At 43.0% G+C, this 15,129-nt stretch overlaps 1 protein-coding gene across 1 annotated transcript; it reads right to left on the bottom strand.

Moving 5' to 3' along the window:
* Window positions 1–405: 405 nt before the first annotated feature.
* trpm2 (transient receptor potential cation channel, subfamily M, member 2) lies at window positions 406–13,006 on the bottom strand. The gene is made up of 32 exons (XM_061088039.1): window positions 12,837–13,006; window positions 12,440–12,608; window positions 12,162–12,342; window positions 11,134–11,300; window positions 10,831–11,011; window positions 10,648–10,709; window positions 10,394–10,582; window positions 9,840–9,942; window positions 8,685–8,797; window positions 7,811–8,188; window positions 7,485–7,622; window positions 7,261–7,390; window positions 7,019–7,164; window positions 6,770–6,882; window positions 6,374–6,472; window positions 6,028–6,250; window positions 5,712–5,830; window positions 5,498–5,630; window positions 4,843–5,014; window positions 4,270–4,450; window positions 3,970–4,151; window positions 3,740–3,872; window positions 3,192–3,279; window positions 2,953–3,037; window positions 2,692–2,837; window positions 2,521–2,585; window positions 2,184–2,213; window positions 2,013–2,099; window positions 1,843–1,921; window positions 1,654–1,755; window positions 809–926; window positions 406–521 (listed from the first exon to the last, which is right to left on the bottom strand). The coding sequence occupies exons 1-32, from the start codon at window positions 13,004–13,006 to the stop codon at window positions 406–408; spliced, it is 4,398 nt and encodes a 1,465-aa protein (XP_060944022.1).
* Between the last annotated feature and the right edge of the window lie 2,123 nt (window positions 13,007–15,129).

Genomic DNA, 15,129 nt, shown 5'->3' with positions numbered 1-15,129 from the left:
AAATGTTGTGCCCCCTCAAACTAAATCCCAATTTATAATAATAATAATATAATAAAGCACAATGCCCCCTCAAGATTTGTGGCTGCCCCCTCATACATGCCTGTCTAGACCCGGCCCTGCTTAGGTGTCCCTCAATGTCCCAGATTACCTGAATTCACTCTATACATTCTTATATGTCAACTCATCCCACTGCATTAAGTGAACAACACAGTGTGCAAACTAAACATTCAGTCTAATGTCATATGACATCTGTAAAAAATCATCCACGGCAGCAAACATTCATACATTATGGCTTAACAGCATCTTAGCCTCTGTCCTTTCTTTCCTCTGCTGCTCTCACTGCAGCAGAATGAACCTGTAAACCTGTGGATGAAGAGGCACATGACAGCTACAGCCGAGGGAAAATCAGAACTTGATCTTGTGCAGCCCGGCAACCTGCCGCAGATAGTCTCTTTGGTTTGAGCCCAGTCTGGTTCTGCTGCTCACCTCCTGCCACTGAGGAAAGCCATGGCCGCTCACCAACTACGAGGAAGAAGATGATCAACACAGTAATAATTGATTATGTATCATTATAGTTCATTAGCTGAATTTTGTCCATAATTATCACCTGAATGCAGAGAAACCAAATACTGCAAGTGTATGTTTGTAGCGCATGAAATCTGAGATATTGTGTTCACCAAAACAAAAGAGGAATGCACCAACGTTCTTATGGACGGACAACCTGACAACATATTGCAGGAAGCGGTGGTTGCCAGTGCAGAGGCATACTAATAGCTGCTCTACATATTTGACAGTAGCGATGTTCTCCCCGTGTTATTGATATTTACCATCACATGGCTGGTTCTGTCCAGGTGGATGTTTAGGACGGTGGTTTCCACCCAGGCGTTATCTGTGTTCCTGCAGTCATCTACATAACCCTCAGAAACCTGAAACACAGTAACACAACAGCTACCACAGGTTCATCACTGTCAGCGTTAAGATGTGTGAGGCAGGAGTTGCTCGGTCACATCCCTACTAGGCTTTAGAAAAACAGAGTGAATCATTATGCACCTGCCACTGAGGGCTCTTTGGAGGGGGAGGTCTTTACCCCTTCAGTAAACCCCTGAGGCTGAAACTAGTGTGAGGGAGGACAATGGTGGTGTTGAGCCAGTGATGCCTGAAGCCAAAGCTCTCAGAGGCGAGTTTTTGCAAATGCAAGACAGAATGGGGCATCCCGGATAATATTAAGTTAGTTAGAAGCATAATGTTAGCAATGTTCATTTTAGCTGTGAAGCTAGTAATGTATATAGCAACTGAGGAGGCAGGGTTTATGACCTAAACCTCAGCCAGCCACCAGGGGGCATCGGGAGGAGTTGGCTTCCCTATTTGAGAGCCGTCATATCATCCATCTTTATACACTTTTACTTTTATTTAATCAACCACTGTCTTTTATTTTTTCATGAAAATGTAACCTTTCCTGTCACCATCTGCAAATCATACAACACTGCTCCCTGGTGTCTGTTTGTCCTTGCTGCTATGGGTACCCCTTCACCTCTTCGAACTTGTTTTATTTATTCACTGCTCCAGTTGTTTTTTTCATTCACTTTACTGCTGTCTGTGAACCTGTCTATCTAGTGCTAAATTATAAGAAGACAATGTGTTGAAAAGACCCACCTTTGTTCCCTCTGACACTTTTGCATTTAGTTTCTCAAACAGCGTCTTTCCCATGGTTGTCTTGAGCGTCACAGGCAGCAGATCATCAGATTGGACGGGTCCCTGAGGGTTTAAATGTCTTTAGATTTATTCAAACATCTACAAAAGTAAAGATAAAAAACCCTGAAGTTAACAAACAGTCGGACTCACCCCAGGAAAAGCCAAGTATCTTTGGTTCTCGTCCCAGACTGCCAGATACTCCAAAGCAGATCTCTCACTGTCTCGCCAGCTAAAAAAAAAATACTTTCAAAACCATAGATCGTGCCATACAATGCAGTGGCTGACAAACATACATTGCAGGATCACACGAGCTGACCTACCGTGTAACAATGAGGTCGAGGTTCAGATTTGGACCCAGTTGGCTGAGTGCACCTCGTCCCCTGATGCCAGTCCTCCCTCCTGGGTTTCTGATGACAGAGGAGATACATCGAGACATGTATGATTGCTGTGAATGTCATTTGATGCTTTATGCCTCTTATGTTATCTCATACCTGTAATTATCTATTGCCTCGGATTCCAATCTGTGTCGAGAAGGAAGAGATTAAATATTAGGGATGAGGAGAGAGGAGATATTAATTAGAAAGTGAACTCAGGTTAAGGTCAGAAAGTCAAACTTCAATCTGAAGCAGACGTTCATTCATTAAATGCCAGACTAGCAGAATGAAAAATAAAAAACTATATAACACAGTAGAAGAAAGAAAATTAGAGAAAAACTTAGGTCTCCTTCAAAAGGAAAATATTTGGTTATCTTAATAAAACACTAATTGAAACGGTATCCTCCTATCGAGCCATATAGAGACATAACATCATGAATGAACTAAATCCTACCCATCCACATGGTCTCCACTGTCTTCAGAGGCATACTGAGTTGGGGTGTATGAGCTGAAACTGACCTAAAAGAGGAGGACACTAAATCAAACCGGATTCAACAAACCAAGACCATCTTTTCGTGCAGAGCTCTGATGATTATGTGGTAGAAATGCTCTGTGTGAGAATTACCTCCCACGGCACTTTCTCCTCCGGCACAGGGAAGCGCCTGATCTTGCTGTCCGGATAGTGGAACCGACGGGCCTTCACGTGGAACCCGTTCTCGTTCTCGGACACATTTATCAAAGTGTCAGGGCTTTCATCTGTTGTAGGTGAGGCTGCAGGGCAGAATCGCAGTGAGTGCAAACAAAAGGAGATTTAACACAAAATAAAACTGCAAAACATCAATAGTTAAATCAATAATGATGGTGAATGAGGAATTTGGCTCCTGACTCAGTGATTGTGCTTCCTTTGTGGCAGGATTCAGAGATTTCAGATTGTCCATAATCCACTGCAGGGCTCGGGTTGACAGGGCAACCTGATGAAACAACAGAAGTGGGTCAAATACTGACTGATGACTGCTTATATAAAGCTAAAGACTACCGATTTTGCCATCGCTCGCTCCCACAGAATATATGAAATGTCACAGACACAGGTGCAACAGTAGTGATAAGAAAAATCCAGGTCACAACCTGCTCCTCTAGTCGGGCCAGTCTCTTCACCATGGCAGCAGAGCTCGGCTCCTCTTCCCTCTCCAACCGATCTGCTATGGTCGTAACCCTCAGGAAACAAACAGGAACAGTTAGTCATTTGTTTGAATATAATTCCCGGTCTATTAGTATGGACAAACGTGAAAGACGTTTATTTTCTCACCTAATTCCTGACAAGAAGGTGAATAAATATATTTCCTGAATCGACAAACAAGGCCTTTAGAACTGTATTAATTGATTTTGTGACCATTAGAGCGCAGTGTAACAAACTGTAAACAAAACATTGACATTTATGTATCTTTAAGTTGATGTGGCAAATTCTTTACATAATCATTGGATTTTTGCACATCCAGCTGTTACAGAACAAAATGAGGCCATCATCATGTTTCCTTTTAGCTCTGTTTTGGTCTCTACCCACAATTTTGGGAGGTATCCTTTGGGTTACATATTAAAGGAGTGATGAGAGTCTCACATAGAAAACAGTATCCTATTGAGGATTATTCTGCAGCTACATTCCTGTGGGTCTTTACTTTTGGGCTGTGTCCAGGATGCGTCGCTCCATGCTCTGACTCTGCTCCTGCTTTGTGGATATCAGGTATCTATCTTTCATCAGTGCCTCCCAGGACAACAGGTCCTCGTCCTCTAACTCAGAAAGCTTATTATCTGAAACACAGTGTCACATGCTCAACGTCCATACCTTAGACGTCTGCAGCATAGCATCACAGAGTTAATAGTATGAAGTTATTAACTCAATACTCACTGAACTCCTTGGACCTGACGGGCGGCTTGCACAGCACCACGTGTCTGATGAAGAGGTAGAGATGGCCGAGGATGATGAAGGGTGGAGGGGCGGCGGGGCGGCTGTGGTATTCCTTAATGAGCTCATATCTTTGAAACTTCCATATTCTGTCAGTGTTGTCCTGCACTTGCTGGAACGTAAAACTGCGGGAGAAAGCAACGGGACACGACACGCAGGAATGTAACAAGACACACACGCACAATTGACAAGGGAAAATGTCTTACTCATAAAATAATGACAGCCGTGTTAAGGGGAACTCACTTGAAGATGGCTATAAGCAGGTTGAGCAGCAGTATGTTGGCAAAGAGCAAGTAAATGCAAAGCATGATGATGGTGAGCCACTCAGGGAAGGCTGGCGTTTGGTTTTCATTCAACACTGGACACTTGGGCTTCAGGGGATCGGTGCCGTTCATGGTGCAGGAGTTTATGTCAAACGCAGTATCTGCAGAGGGGAAAGAGATTGTTTTCTTTGTGGTAACATCTTAAGAATGCTTCCTTGGTGCATAGGAAACTACATTTAAAACTGAAATTACTGCCCTGTGGTTGTATTCCTCCGCCAACCAGTGCAGTTTCAGTCTTTAAATTCACCCCCCCCCCCCCTGACTCATGTGACGTCAATGTGACCTTTGACCTTCGACCATCAAATTCTAATCCAAGTGAGTGTTCCCTTGAGTTCTCTTGTGTTTTGTCTCAAAAGAATGACGTGGAAGGACAACCCCAAAAACATAATGCCTCCGGTCACTGTCTATCTCTGGCGTGGAGGCATAACTGTATTTACATACAAAGAATAATTAAAACTACAAAAAAAAAACATTGTACTCCATCTTCACTCACTATCAATATTGGAGGGGAAATCTCCAAATATGATGAGGTACGGCTCGTACACTGCCCCACGGACAATCCAGTCCAGCCGATTGTCGTTGTGGATGAGAATGCCTTGTTTGGCCACGCCATACGCCACTACCCAGATGCTCAGCAGGAACATGAAGAAGAACAAGTCCGTCATCTGGAGGACAAAGAGACACATCGGTCACAAGCCAGAATAAGAAATATACACATCTGGATACTGTGACCAGTGACATGTGAAGTATGCATAGTGGTGACTTTCATCTGGTGGCTGACTTTTACTGAGGTACCGTCCTTAAGAAAACTATGTGTTTGCTGCATAGTTTCAATAGGTTGCACTGCAGCTCAAATATTGTCATGTATATCATGTAAGGAATAATTGAAACTAGCTGAATGAATATTCCATCTTTGAGGATGGTCAGACTGAAACCAGAGTGCAACTGCAACACAGAAACACCTTATATTCAACACAAACACCTTATATTCAACACAAACACCTTATATTCAACACAAACACCTTATATTCAACACAAACAGCACATCTCATCTGCAGACACCAGACAAAGGCCCGGTGGAGACTCCTTTTGTGTCAGATAAAGGTTTTTTGGAGCATATTCCATCAGGTCAGCATGTAACCCCTCACCATCCTCCTGACTATGATGATTTTGGGTCCCAGAGTTCGGCTGATGGTGAAGATGGCCATGAGGCGGAGGCAGAAGACCACAAAGTCGATGCAGAGGAGGATTTTACCCGCGTAGAACAGCTCGGTTGTTAGCCTGAAATAGACAAATTTAGTGATTCACAGACGACCCATGCAGCGCAGCGAGAGCATTTTGTCTGAAAGGAAGGAAACTAACCTAAAAGCAAGGCCAATAATAAACAGGAGGGCGGAGAGGACGTCTAAAATATTCCACAGGTCGTGGATGTACATCTTGGCTTTCTTACGAAACCCAAAACCATCAGGATCATGAAAGAGCTGAGATGAGAGAGGGGAAAAATTATTGTGTAGAAGATGTAGTAATCAATAAATCATATATTTCTTAGAATAAGAAAAACTCTGTTGAAAAAAGTAACTCCTACGTGTGTGTGTGTGTCTGTGTGTTTGTGTGTGTCTGTCTGTGTGTGCGTGTGTATGTGTGTGTATGTGTCTGTGTGTATGCAGCAGCCTCTCACCTGTCTGATCTCCTCAAACACCAGAGACATCAGCCAGATGTAGAGCAGCAGCTCCCCTACAGAGGGCGTGGCCTGGAAGTCGATCATGAGCACCACAGCAAACAGGAAGAGGAAGGCGAAGTAAGACACAATATTCCAGTAGAACTTGACCTGTGGGGAGCTGAAGAGATAGACCAGTCTGGACCAGCAGCTCAGAGGCTTCTGGTGCTGCTGGCCGGGGTCACTGTGGACAGAATGGTATTATACAGATTATATTTCATGTTATATTTATTTTTATCATACCCAAGTGGCATTTTTAGCTTTAATCTTTTTATTAATAAATTGTAATCTACAAATAAGTACTTACAAGGCACGAGAGTTAGTTCGTACTGTACTTCCTGTCACAGTCTCGATTGTCTTGATCTCCTCTTTCTTCTCGTTTTCTCTGTGGATGACTTCATCACGTCTACAGGAAGAATCATAACATAAATAATAACCGTCACAGATGTGTTCATAAAATCACATATTAATGACATGGCTGTAAACTGAGATAACATTCACATCCAATCATGTTCATCTTTGATAAATGTGTGACAAATTACAAAATAACGAACCATGTTTGGTTGGACCAAAAGAACAGCTAGATTACACCAGACATAATGATCTTCTATAATGAATTCTGATGTCATGTTAGTAGGGGGCTGGAAGGAAAAGTTCATGTCTGACACCAACAATAACATCTTGTGCAAACTCTTACACTGACCTGAAAACCAGAAAGCCAGTGTAGATCAGGGGGAAGAAGACCATGCAGACCATCACCTTCCACACAGGGTTGTCCACTGAAAGCTCACCACACCAGATCTGAGTCAGAAGAGCCTGAAGGAGGACAGACAGGAAGGGGAACAGACGGCATCATGCTTTTGTGCATAAAGTCCCATTCATCAAGATATGATTTCACAAATCAAAGGAAAAAATGATACGTTTCGAACCAATCTAAAGAAGATTGTTGTACCTGGACACCTGACTGAGCTACAAAGCTTTTATCATTAGCCTCCAGCGCCAGCCTCAGACACGTCGTCTTTCCCCAAAATGGTGATGAACGGACCAACAGCTTCTGAGCCCGCTCCTCATCGCTGTTGTGGCAAATGCTAAACACACCTGAGACACACACCCACACACACAATGAGGATAAATGCTAACCTGGTAAAATAACTGTCCGTACAGTAAATATCATAATATCTGCGGTATCTTTACCGATGGCGTGTTTCTCATAGTGTTCGGCAAGCTCTTCCATGGCTTCTGCCTCGTCCGCATCACAGATTTCCTCGGCCATACTCTTCAGGATCTTGCTGGCGGCCAAAGCAGCACAAATGCCATCTCTGCACTATACAAACCAACACAAACACGGATACTGATACAGATACAGAGAAAACCATGACAACTTTAAAACTTTGACCACATAAGTTTGTTTTCATCACCTGCTCCCAGGAAATTTCAGCCAGCTCCTTATTGCTCTGGACGACAGCCCAGAGGAAAAGGTGAGTGCCTGGATCCCTCTGTGCTTCCACCTTGTCCTCGCTGAGTGGACCTCTGGAATCCCACTGATGTTTAGACAGCTCGAGGAAACGTTAAGGAAAGTGTTGCATTAATTGTGGAATGGTTGTAGCTATGACTTCAGAACTATTCAGGTATAATTGTCTTAAATGTCAAACCTTGAGTGGTTTATTCAATTTAATTAATCGCAGCATTTTTTCTTCTCGCTTATTTTGAGAAGAGACTATATACGATGGATAAACCTACTCACTGATGTGGACGTTTCCTCAATAGCCATGTTGAAGTGGTATGCCATGTTGGTGGGAGGAGGGTAGAGGGGCTTGGTGAAACTGCCCAGCAGGTGACGCACCTCACTGCACACGTGAGTCATGGAGATGGTCTCATCTTGCCTGCGGCGAGTCCGACGCCTGATGTTGAACCTTTGTCCCCTGGTCCTGTTGGAGCTTTGAACCCGATTGGCCAGCCTGCGGAGGAAGAAGCAGCCGGGAAGCTGCTTGTAGAGCTCGCACAGCGTCTCCTCGTCCTGCAGGAAATCCCTCAGACTCACGCCGTTCTCCAGCAGCAGGCTCACAAACTCAGGCTTGTTGCCAATGAGGGCGGAGAGCATGGCCCAGTGGAGGTCACTGGACTAAAGAGATCACAAGGCACAATCAGCATCCCAGTACCATGTGTTATACGTTATTTTTGAGATATTTGATTGCTTGTGTTTCATTGAAGGGACTGGTAACTCTTTAATGTCAGGTTCATGTGTGAAGGGAGGAAGAATCATAACTTTTATGATATCATTTATACTACTAATGATATTCTCTGCCCCTTGTATCCTAAAATATTTATGATATGAGGTTATAGCTTAATATTCGGATGATGATATATTTTTATATAATTTATATTTTGACCCGGTCTTATTTTTTCTATACAATCTCCTAACATGGAGGAGATAGTATTTATGACATATATGCTGCAGCCAGCCACCAGGTGGTGATTGAGACTCTTTGGCTTCACTTTTCGGGAGCTGTCATGTCGTCCATCTTAATATACAGTCAGTTCATGATGGGATGTGAAGGCTGTATGTGGGCCAGATCAAAGCTGGTGTAGATGTTATGTTGTGTAATGGACAGACCCACCTTCCACTGGCTCTCTTCAGTGAAAATCTCAGTCTCAGCTATGTCCACTCGGTTCCAGGCGATAGCCAGCTCCAGCTGCCTCCTCCAGCAGTGGGACTCACTGGTCCTTGAAGCTGAGCAGAGAAGTATATTGAACCCATTTAAGAGGGAGAGTGATAAATCACATTTATATTTAGAGAACTTAGATTAAGTTGCATTGACTGATGCAGAGCTCAGTTTTTCATTATATGACGATTAAACCAGCAGCTAGTTTCATTGTTCATGATGATCATTATCCTTTTTTATTATTTGATTTATTGTAAACTCATAACATCTCAGAGTATTGTGAGTGGCACGGTGGTGCAGAGATTAGCGCTGTCGTCACGTCGTTCTCAAGTCAAGGTGATGTTTTCAAATTGCTTTGTCCAACCAACAGTTCAATTAAATGAAAAGCATCAAATCCTCACTTCTGAGAAGCTGGAGCCAGTAAATGTTGCAGTTTTTGTTTGATTAGTGAAAGAATATTTATTAAAAACAGAAATTTGCTCATAAATTTCCCCTCAGTTGACAAATTGATTATTTTTCGGGTTGCAAAGCTGTGTTTACACTACAATGAAGATACACTGAGAATTTTGTGACTACAAAACTATGGATCTACAGTAGCTGAGTGAGCAGGACTTCTGCCTGGAAATGCATTATAATTACTGCAGTGGAGCTCGCTCATGGAAACAATGTGCACCAGAGTTCATCTAGAGTGGTGATTCATCATGGTCAGAGCATTAAGTGAGAGTCCCGGGTGGAGGGCTCACTTCCTTTCAGTGCGTTTTGGCTCAGTTTTTCTTAATGCATTCAGCTTGTTCTACAGGGGGTTGAATAAATAAAAAAATTCGAGACACTCACAAAGCAGGATGTGTTTTACACATACTCATTTCTAGAATTGATAATTTGTAGCAACTGCAACTAAAATAAATTGTCAAGTAAAAAATATCAGAAAAAATATCTTTGCTGGTTTTCAATCGTTTTTTATTTGATACCTCAGTCCATTCATCTACTTCTCAGAGAAGCAGCATAATTGTTACATTACATTATTGTTATATTGATGCTTTTAATACTGTGTTGTGCAGCTTCACTTTGTCCAGTCAGCTACTTAATATTTTGTTGAAACCAGGTTCCTACCTTTGAGTAGTGCTTGAAGAATAGCAACATCCATATCCCCGTGACTGTCCTCGCTTACTCTGAACACGGTCAGCAGGTGAGGCAACCGGATGATGTCCTGAATCTGTAACAGACAACAAACCAGGTGGGGGTAGCAAGCCAATCAAACCTTCTGTTTATTATTATCATTATAATCATTATATTTGCATAGCTCTTTTCAACGTTGCTTATACAGTGAATAGGAGTAACAAGATGGCTTTTATCCTCATGTGTTGTAAGTTACGTAAAGCAGAATGTCGTCAGCCTAAAAATGAAGATTGACATATTTTCCCAATGATGTGTCCAAGAGGAAGAGGTGAAACAGATTTCAGGGGCACCACAAGTTAGATGAACAGTAGAAGATGAAGTGACACTATGGTCCACTGCATCAAATCAAGTGCAGCACTGAGGTCCAGTAAACCCTCTGGAGCATAGTTCTGGGCTATGATGAGATCTAATCCAGTTTTTAATAAACCTACTGAATCAAACAGCAGTTATTCATCTCCAATTGTTGAGGTGTTGATCGGATCACGTACCATCTTGGTCCATGTTATGACCAGTGTTTCATCCTCTTGGCCAAAGAACTTCTTCATCAACTGGCCGACAAGGGCGATAGTAACCCGCTTCATCGGCAGTCCTGCGACTTGGGCGATCAGATCTGCTATTCTCCCTGAACCCTCCAGGACCACACAAGGTGTTCCATTTATCATGGCATTATAGATGGTCTGAAAGGAGACACAAATTCAGACGAGACAGACAACAACAAGGAGGCTGGGAACTGATGACTCACATTCAGAGTGCCTGGTCCTCCATCCAAAACCAGACACACCACAGGGATGGTCACACCGCTCACTGTGGGTTGGAGAATAAAAAAAATCTATATTAAAAGCCGGGGAGAGGAGACAGAACAGATTTGAGATTCTATCTTTATTGGCTTTCTGCATTTGTAGACAATGCATCAGTTGCTTTTAACCTTTATTTCCGAGATGCTTCCCGGAGATGCACCTCTCCAGACGACTACGCAGCTCGATCTCCACACCGTAGTGTCCGCTTGTCCCATCATCCACCAGCAGGAAGTGGGTGTGGTTGTTATCCAGGCAGGACAGCCGGCCCTGGCCATTGATGTCCATCAAGTAATGGGCTGGGTAACAACCCTGTAGGGAAGTTGGTAGCATACGAGGAATGAAATGATACCACAAGAAGAATCTATTCTATAAAAACGACGTATCAACGCATCACGAGAAAGAGAAGCCGAGTCTAAGTGATTTTTCCAGACCTCTGGATTCACCAAGGCGTCCCTGTTGTGAATCACCCCCCACGTGGCGACTCCGATAGCTACGATCTGACCGTGCGTGGAGGAGCTGCTGAGGGCGTGGTCCCTCACAGCCTGCCCCACGTGCTTCATCACACCTGCATGGGTGCCACCGGTGATGATCCAGGCACCTGTGAGCAACACATCTTTAAATTCAATCTCAGAGAAACAATATGATGAAGAATAGGTTCAGGTTTACACATGGGACAGTGGAGTGGGGCCGGGGGGGCTACATGAGTTTCAAGTCTTTGTGCTATTCAACATTTAAGGGATCCAAGATAAAACTTAACTGTCCCGGGAAGTGGAAAATGTGTATTGGGCTCTTCACTGGTTCATGGTTCTTCCACATCAAACTGGTAAAGCTATTACTTCAGGTACAAGTTGTATGCATTAGGGTGCTGTCATGTTGAAACCAAACTGGAAGCTCACTGTCGCCCTCTATTGTCTGAAAAATATCAGTCAACCCTGCAGCTTTAAGATTTCATTTAATTGGAGGAGACGTCGCTCAAACCAGACAAAACGATATGAAACTTCCACAAACAAAAATCACACCAGGCTCTGTTCGACTTGACTAAATAAATGAATAAAATATCATCCTTGCAATAATGGGAAGGACAGACAAACAACTCAGTGAAGTGCTATACTTTTTTTTCCGGCCACAGAGATTTAAAAACCTCATACCTCAAGTTTGTGGTCCATATACTTTATAATGTTTACAACTGCACTTCTAATCTTCACACTGTTTTCACATTTAGTATAAAAATAAGTGACTTTATAACAGGATAAATCAGGAGACAATCAAATGTTTTGCCTGGGACCATACACAATAAACCAACAGGAAATGACCCGATTTACAAATGTCAATCAAACAGTGACTAATTAAAAGTACTGAATATTTCCCCAATGATTTGATACTTAATTTGTTTCTGCATAACATCATTGTTACACTTGGCCAGCTCACACACACGTCTCTCTCTCTCCGGCGGACTGACCTGTCGTCTGGGCCACTTTGATCAGACCTCTGTGGAACATGTTCTTGAGACGAGCCTTCAGATAGAAGTTCTTGGCTCCTCCGGTCACTGAGATCAGCAGGTTGGGAGGAGAAAGCTTCCACTGCTCTGTCAGCAAGTGGTACAGGTCTTCAGGGCTGGTGTCTGCGGACACTCGCACGTACTGAGAATGGACATAGGTGGAAAGAAAAGGAGGGATGAAGACACATTTACATTCACTTCACACATGTTGCCATCGTGGAGAGAAAGGATTGAGTCACCTTTCCCGTCTTGGGGCCCGAACCACCGAAGCTGATGTCTCCGTAGGCATCAGTGGGGACTTCACGAACGTGTCTGTGTTTGTCCCACGACTCCCCGGTGAAGTCCTCCGGCTTGATGGCTTCTTCCACATGATCGTTTTTGGAGTAACCACACTTACATACGTCCTCTCTGGTGGGTCACAGAGCACAAAGGGACATAACATGAGCACTTACCTGGCAGTGTTGATATGTAAGTCCTCAGCAGACAGTGTGATAAGAGTAGCAGCTGCTGGGAGAACTCATACATTCATTCATGTAGCTTTTCTTTAGTATCTCAGTCTCATTGTGAACTGGCAACATCAACAAGGTAATTTCCGCCTTTCACCAAACCAACACAGCACAAAGCAGCTGGGCCTACCTGACACCTTTTTCAAAGAGCCGACATTCCGTCTTGCAGATGTTCTCCCTGATCCAGGAGCCGAAGGCACAGCGCTGGAAAGAAGGGGAGAGAGAGAGATGCTGAGAGGGTCTGGCTACGCTGATTGCCAGAGCGTGAACCAGCTCCGATTCCACCTCAGCTTCTCCCATCACAACATGGGAGGGCCACGCTGCTCAGATCTGCCCCACGCAGGCCGACAGCCCGGCAGCATGAGAGGAGAGAGGAGAGAGGAGCCTCTGCAGCCGGGGCTGAGGGGGGGTGCTGCCTCAGCACTGCATCAGTGATGTCAGTGCTGAGGCACAGCAGAGGAAAATCTGAGCGAACCTCCTCCTCACCAGACAGAACGTTGCCCGACACCGGCTCTGGATCGATAAATTACTGCATTACTGAGAGTGGATTAATATCATGACGCAGCAAAAATACTGCAGTTTATTTTTGGACAAGATGAAACATTTGCAGTTTGTGATATTGATCAAAGTTATTAGTCGTACTTATATACGTATATAATTCATCTAACAAAGATACAGTATTCTCACTCAAGTACTGTATCTAAGCACAGTTTTTGGGTGCTCTTGATTTTATGATTTATACCGATACTGTTTCACCATCTTTTTTAACATCTTATATCAGAATCAGGTTTATTGGCCAAGTAAGTTTGCACAAACAGGGAATTTGACTCGGTAAAGTGGCTCTCAGTGTGCTTACACAGAATACACATCACAAAACAAAACAATACAATACAAACAGTCACAAAAACAATAAAAAATACAAACATATATATATGAATATTTTACACACAAAAGATACTGGACAGAGAATTGCATCCCGAGCTGCACTTCAACCTGAATGTTATTAACTTTAATTCAATTATTATTCTAATGGCTCAACTTTCTCTCACATTATTTCAACATTTCAGTCTCGTTTGTTCTGTTTTTATATTCACAGACATCTATGTTGAGGTTACATCCATCTTTTAGGTGTCGTTGTAGTTGTAGGCAGACAGCATTTAGTCTATCACTGTGTGTATCTTCTGATATCAATAAAGTTCACGTCTTTCCTCGACCTAATGAAAGTTTCGTTAGGAAAGGAGGAATTTTCTCCTGCTTTCCCCACCTGGTAAACCCCTTTATACTGCCCCCCCCCCCCCCCCCCCCTCTACAGTTTAGTGCCAGATTGCCATTCAAGTGTCATTGCTAAACCATTTACAGCATGTATCTATGTTTTTCGACTGTGGATTTTCGTTTGTTTCTTGTTGCCTCTTCTGAACTGAACCCTTTGTCTGGTCTTCTGATTCTTCTCCGGGGTTTGACTCCACTGGTTTCAATATGAGTAAACGTATCAAACTTTTCTTCTGCTTTCTTAATGGGAAATAACATACGGATAATTTATTTCCCACAAAATGCTTTTGTTTTACTCCCCACAGGCACTTAAAATCAAAACCTTAATCTTTGAACTGGATTTATTTAATCTTTGGTTCATCCATTGCTGTACAGTACCTTTTACTAGTGAATAAATGTCCCTTCTCACCATGATAATTGTTTAGTAATGATCCCTGATCATGAGGAGAAATATAACAGGCGCACACTCACCCTTTTAAACCCAGAAACCTCTTGATTTACTCCAAGTTTGCTCTGCTGCAGCTGCTTCATCAATCCCTCTGGTTGGACCTTGTTCTCAGATTTCGGCATAATTTCTGAAGAAGTCACAAACAAAAGGTCTAAGGTTCGACTATAAGAATATAGGTTGCAAGCTTCTGCTCTGAACGCACACTGGAGGTAGAGACACTCCCCATCTATAAAACCTCCAGAGTGATGGTGCTTCAGCATTCTGACGAAAGCTTTTATCTCCCCGACATGTGATCTGTTGTTCATTAGCGCTTCTTCCTGCACCGAGGCCCCTTGAGCAGCGAGCAAGCAGCTCTCATCTCCAGCCCATGGATTTGAAAGTCCACATTGATCCACTTATTCATCCATCATGTTCTACAGTGGCAACAAATGCGTCAGATGACTCAGCTGCACAGTACGATGAAGACATTAACAAAAAAAGATTTTGAGAATTAAGTCATAATTGAGATTTAAATATAAATAATGCCAAAACATAGAGTATTAGGGCCACATTTTGTTAAATTCGAAAATAATTTTGTAATATCCCGAGAACAATGTTGTAATATTCTCAGACTAATGTGATTAAATGGAAACGAGTCCAAATAGACAGTTTCTTGCACAATCTTTCCAAAGTCCTGATACTTCTGAAAATATGGTGCTAATGAGCC

The sequence above is a fragment of the Limanda limanda genome, chromosome 16 (genome assembly GCF_963576545.1).
Source record: "Limanda limanda chromosome 16, fLimLim1.1, whole genome shotgun sequence".
NCBI lineage: Eukaryota > Metazoa > Chordata > Actinopteri > Pleuronectiformes > Pleuronectidae > Limanda > Limanda limanda.
This window is presented reverse-complemented; position numbering and strand designations above follow the sequence as displayed.